Below are 4,785 nucleotides of genomic sequence, written 5' to 3'. Positions count from 1 at the left end.
TTTTTCTCTCTCAATGTAGCATAAGGTCTTTTTGTTTTTACATGTGCTGTATGTTTGTCGGTGATTTAGCCAACGTGACGTGTTGTTAGCACATCAGATCCACCTGGTTCCCAAACTAACCCTTAGCCTCTGCAGGCTCAGGTAGATCTGAATGAAGCGCATAGATCCAAAGGGTATTGGTGGAAAATAAATCCAGTCCAGCATTGCTGTGTTGATGCTATGCTGCGTAAGCCTTCCCCACATGTTTCCAAGATCTGCCACTTTGATTTAAATTAGTTCAGAAGTGATAATCATCTTTCCCTGAGCCCAGTTAGCTAGGTTGCAGTGGACTGTATGATGTGTAGTAAACTGTCTCCTAGATGCCTGTACCAACTTAATTCTAGTAGAGATGGCATGGATCAGCATGTGCAACAATTAGTATTTTAAGGAAATAGTACGGAGGCTGTTTTTTTTTTTAGTAATACAAGTCCTGATAATTATCATTCCTGGACCTCTCCAAAATCTCATGAGCTGCAGAAGGCTCAGATCTTTATTTTAGATGCCAGGCTGTTTCCTTTGGGAGAACAGCTTAAGTAAATGTCTGTTACATTATTCACTCAGGCAAAACAGTTTTGGGTTGTTTATCTTTATTCCTCAAACTTTGTTTTCTGCTTCTTTTTGTGTAATCTGTCAATCATATTTTTTGTGTGTACCAGAAAGTCTAGGACAGGTTTAGTTGGAACATAGAGACTGATGATGATGATGATGATGATGATGATGATGATGGCACTGTATACGAGATCTCGCCTGCAGCTGAAAACAAATTGTTGTTGCATTAAACAAGCTTACATTGATTCAGCTGTCCGCAGCCTCTGCGCTGACCTGAGATACAGCTTTGGCCTCTGTGCCGGTTGATCATAGACGGCCCAAAGCCTGTCGGCCACATATCCTGCTAGTAGACCTCCAGTTAGACCCTGTGGCTTTAGCTGTGTTTGTACTAGATGCAAATGACATTTCTTAATCATAATAGCAGCTGCCTTTAACTATTACATTGAAATCCTGTATGTTGTCATAAGAATGACTTGAGACAGTTGCTTGTATGTGTGTAGATGGGGAGGAACAGGGGCATAATGTTTATTATCTTGCCTGCAGAGTTGCTATCATCTAGTGTACAAAAAACCCTCGCCACTTGCAGTTGTTGTGCACTTTTGTTTCATCATAGAAATGTTTCCAAGTTAACTGATCCTGAACAAATACATTTTTCTGTACATTTCCCAGCATGTTCCAATTGTTTGTTTTCATTGGCATTTCAGAGGCTTTTGAAGCCATATTGCTTTTGAATTTTGGTTTTTAGTCAGTTGCTGTTTACTCCCCCACAACCTGTTTTTAATGCTGTGAATACCCCGTGCGTGTGTGCGTGTGTGCGTGTGTGCGTGTGTGCGCGTGTGCGCGTGTGCGCGTGTGTGTGTGTGTGTAATGCGGCTTCTGTTTGATCTAATGCATTGAAGTACAATACAATAGCTAGAAATCATGTAAGGACTTGAATGACACTCAATTGAATTTCCAACTATTCAAGACCGCTTACATTTAAAATGGTACGCGTAGAGTTCCCCATCTCATTAACTAATTTGGAGAGTTGGCCTGTTCTAAAAAAAAATTTCGTCCCCTGTTGCACATTCCATTTATCAAAAATCAGGAATAGAACGTGTGCATCTGTTGCTGGCTTGACGTCACCTGAGTGTTTTTTTTTTTGTTGCTCTCAGGCACATTTCAAAGCAGATTTCTCTTGCCTATGTAGATTTTAGCCTTTATGCTCTTTAGCCTCAAAAAACCTTGTAAATTATGTATTTCTATTTCTAACATGTAACTAAGCTCTAACACACATTCATTCACTCTCACAGGGAAACCAAACTGTGTTTGCCACCCATGCCTCTGTCATTGAACTTTACTCTTATACTATCCATACAGCAGTAAAAACAATTCTGTTTAGTTTCATTGCACTATGGTGTGTTTTGACAATGACTTTAGGAAGTGTCTTTAACTATTTTTGCCAATGATACCAAAAGCTACATTAAGTAAATCAAACTTGTCTTGTGATCAGAAACATTTACTGAAGAAAAACTGACAGCCTTCATTGTATGTGCCAATTACCAAGTTCAGTTCTGACACCCCGCCTTTTTTTCAACCTCTTTATCATTCCGTCCATTCTGAGAGAAATTCCTTCACATAAAGGAACTTTAAACAGCTCAACAGTTTTGAATGTCCGCACTAAGTGCATTGTAATGCCTGTTTAAAAAGAAAAAAGAAAAAAAAAATACATATGTTTTATTACTCAAGCATGTATCGGTTTGTAATACTTCAGGTTCCTTGTATATGTAAATGATGACCTTCTAGTGCCAACATATCTCACTGGTATCTGAGGACAACTTTATAAATGGCAAGGTGACCAGCTGAGTTGGCCCTGTTTGAATGCATGACATGTTTTCCTTCTCTCCTGCCTTCCTCCAAGGTGGTGATGGTGAGTCTCCCCCTTAAAACTTGGATGGTGCTCACCAACAACGTTTAGAAGTGAGAGATCCTCAGTTCCTTGATGTCACTTGAGTCTAGATTTGGGATAACCACCGATAAATGCCTGGAGGTTTTCAAGGGTTTCGTACTCTTCTGTCCAGATATATCGGATAGTTGATTGGAAGTGATATTTTCAAGGAAGGGAGGAACGTCAAATGCATTATTGGTATTCAAACGTGGCCTGGGACTTCTTGATTTTTCTTCTTTTTTTTTGTATCTGTACAGTCATGTCGTTCAACCACTGCAGTCATTGTTAATTCTTGTACAAGTTGTATCACTGGTTGTTGTACCATATCTGACATTTGTAATTATGAAATAATACACTGCCATTTGTATAAAAAATACTTGTGTCTTGACTTATTTGTATCATATGTTAATTTGTTTGTTGTGAATAAATGGACAGAAATGGGAGAATATAACGTATAAAACCGAAATAGAAAACTGTCCTGCTGCTAATACCTATGTTGTGTCCAAGCCATAATATCTGCACTGGTGGGATTAGAGAGTATTTCCTGCAGGTAAGACTTTATTAAAGGGATACGTCACCGATTAGCATTAAAGCTTTTACTACTACTTAAGTCATTACATAATTTAAGTGCAGATTAAAGTTATAGATTTATTTTCTCTCGGCCGCTTGTCTTTTCACCACTGACTATCTTTCTACTGATGCGGGATGGGTATAATAACTTTAAGGATAATTGTCCATTTGAAGGTGAATGCCAGAAACGTTAATTTCAATGCAGGTGTTTTTGATTTACAGGAAACTCTTAACTTTCCCGCTGTAACACATCCCACTCATCTTTCTTGGCACAAAGATAAATGCCACTGCTACAGCATTGGTGTTGCTCAAAATATGTTGTTACAATGTGGATAACAGCGGTCCCGTGACATCAACAATAACAACAAAAGAAAAAAACAACCTTACACACCCATTGGTTCTTCATGAAGGCACTCGACATAAAACCGCAGTCATTGGTTCTTCATCGAGAAACCCAACGCAAAACCACAGTCTGATTGGCCGTTGACGTTGCACCCCTCCCCTTTCTGTAATACTGTCCCCAATGCCACTTCCTGGTGTGATTTTGTCGGGGGAACGCAACGCTGCATCAAAGATGGCTTATTATCGACCAACATTTTGTTTATTAAGGATTGACATTGTAAAAGAATAAGAGATATATTGCACGAAAAGAAGGAGAGCCGGTGGTAGTTGTCGCGAGCAGTGTTAGCACTCTCGTCGCACTACGCACCCATTGCTCTCTCCTTGCGCTAAACTTGTCCACACTGAGCTAGTTAGCTAGTTAGCTCACATAGTAAATATTAGATAGCTTAGCTAGCTTGCTTACTGATTACTAAAATGGCCACCATGGAGAAATTGATGAAGGCCTTTGAGTCTCTGAAGTCATTCCAGCAGCAACAGGGACCACCGACCGCCGAGGAGCTTGTACAAAGGCAGTAAGTGAATTTTTGTCCCACAGCGATTGCATAGCAAGCTAACAGCTAGACAGATAGCTTAGCTAGCTTGCGAGCTAACGTAAGTGCCCGCTCTCTCTCTCTCTCTCTCTCTCTCTCAGATAACGTTAGCTAAGTTAACAGAACCAAGGTTTAATTTTTAGGTTGAAGCCAGTTAGCAACATGCAAACCAGCAACCCGATTCTAAACTGTTATTTAAGCTTCTCTCCTATTTCATATGTACTTGTTGCCAGACATTGCACTAATGCTTAGCATTATTCGACACTCAAATATTCAGATTTGCAGGACTAACGTTAGCTGATAGCTAACATACAGTAGAAGGCATCCGCTAAGTGATGCCCACGCACCTGCTAAGGGGTCAGGGACTAATGAAAAGATTCCTGTTCTGCTTAATTAGTTGATCTCGGAAGAACAATTCTGTTGGTAAAGCCACGTTCACATTTTGAGAGTAACATTGTGCTGTTAGTTGCACAGAAGGGTGACGCTAGATGTCATAACTACTTTTGCTGGGAACCTGGTGCATTAATGGTAGCCTCCTGGACTGGCGTCACTATGCATGTCCATCGCCCCCCATCCTGATCACTGGAGTAAGATGTGCTGGAGCGAACACATGCCGAACACCTTCAGTAACGACCTACCATATTTTCCGCCTTTTCATATATACTGTTCAGCCTAGTCAATCATTTCATTTGTCAAGTTCTAAAGAGGTTTTGGTGTTAAAGCACCAGCAGACTCTCGGCACTTGATTAACAGACAAGTTGCGATTAT

General features: G+C 40.3%; 2 protein-coding genes across 15 annotated transcripts in view; both read left to right on the top strand.

Annotated features, from left to right (window-relative positions):
* grk4 (G protein-coupled receptor kinase 4) overlaps window positions 1-1,252 on the top strand; it is a 60,264-nt gene extending 59,012 nt beyond the window's left edge. For all 3 annotated transcript variants that reach the window (XM_032527511.1, XM_032527503.1, XM_032527505.1), the window contains one exon: window positions 1-1,252. This exon is cut by the window's left edge and continues 422 nt beyond it. The gene's annotated coding sequence lies outside the window, so the exon portion shown is untranslated.
* Window positions 1,253-3,602: 2,350 nt separating this feature from the next.
* The window catches only part of htt (huntingtin), a 34,052-nt gene continuing 32,869 nt past the window's right edge, over window positions 3,603-4,785 (top strand). For all 12 annotated transcript variants that reach the window (XM_032526688.1, XM_032526654.1, XM_032526634.1 and 9 more), the window contains exon 1: window positions 3,603-3,999. In XM_032526688.1, coding sequence (XP_032382579.1) covers window positions 3,902-3,999 — 98 coding nt within the window. In that variant the 5' untranslated portion in view covers window positions 3,603-3,901. The remainder of the gene's footprint in view (window positions 4,000-4,785) is intronic.

Source organism: Etheostoma spectabile, chromosome 2 (assembly GCF_008692095.1).
Source record: "Etheostoma spectabile isolate EspeVRDwgs_2016 chromosome 2, UIUC_Espe_1.0, whole genome shotgun sequence".
In the NCBI taxonomy this organism is placed as follows: domain Eukaryota; kingdom Metazoa; phylum Chordata; class Actinopteri; order Perciformes; family Percidae; genus Etheostoma; species Etheostoma spectabile.
The sequence above is the reverse complement of the archived record's forward strand: the minus strand, read 5'-3'. Positions and strand labels throughout refer to the sequence as shown.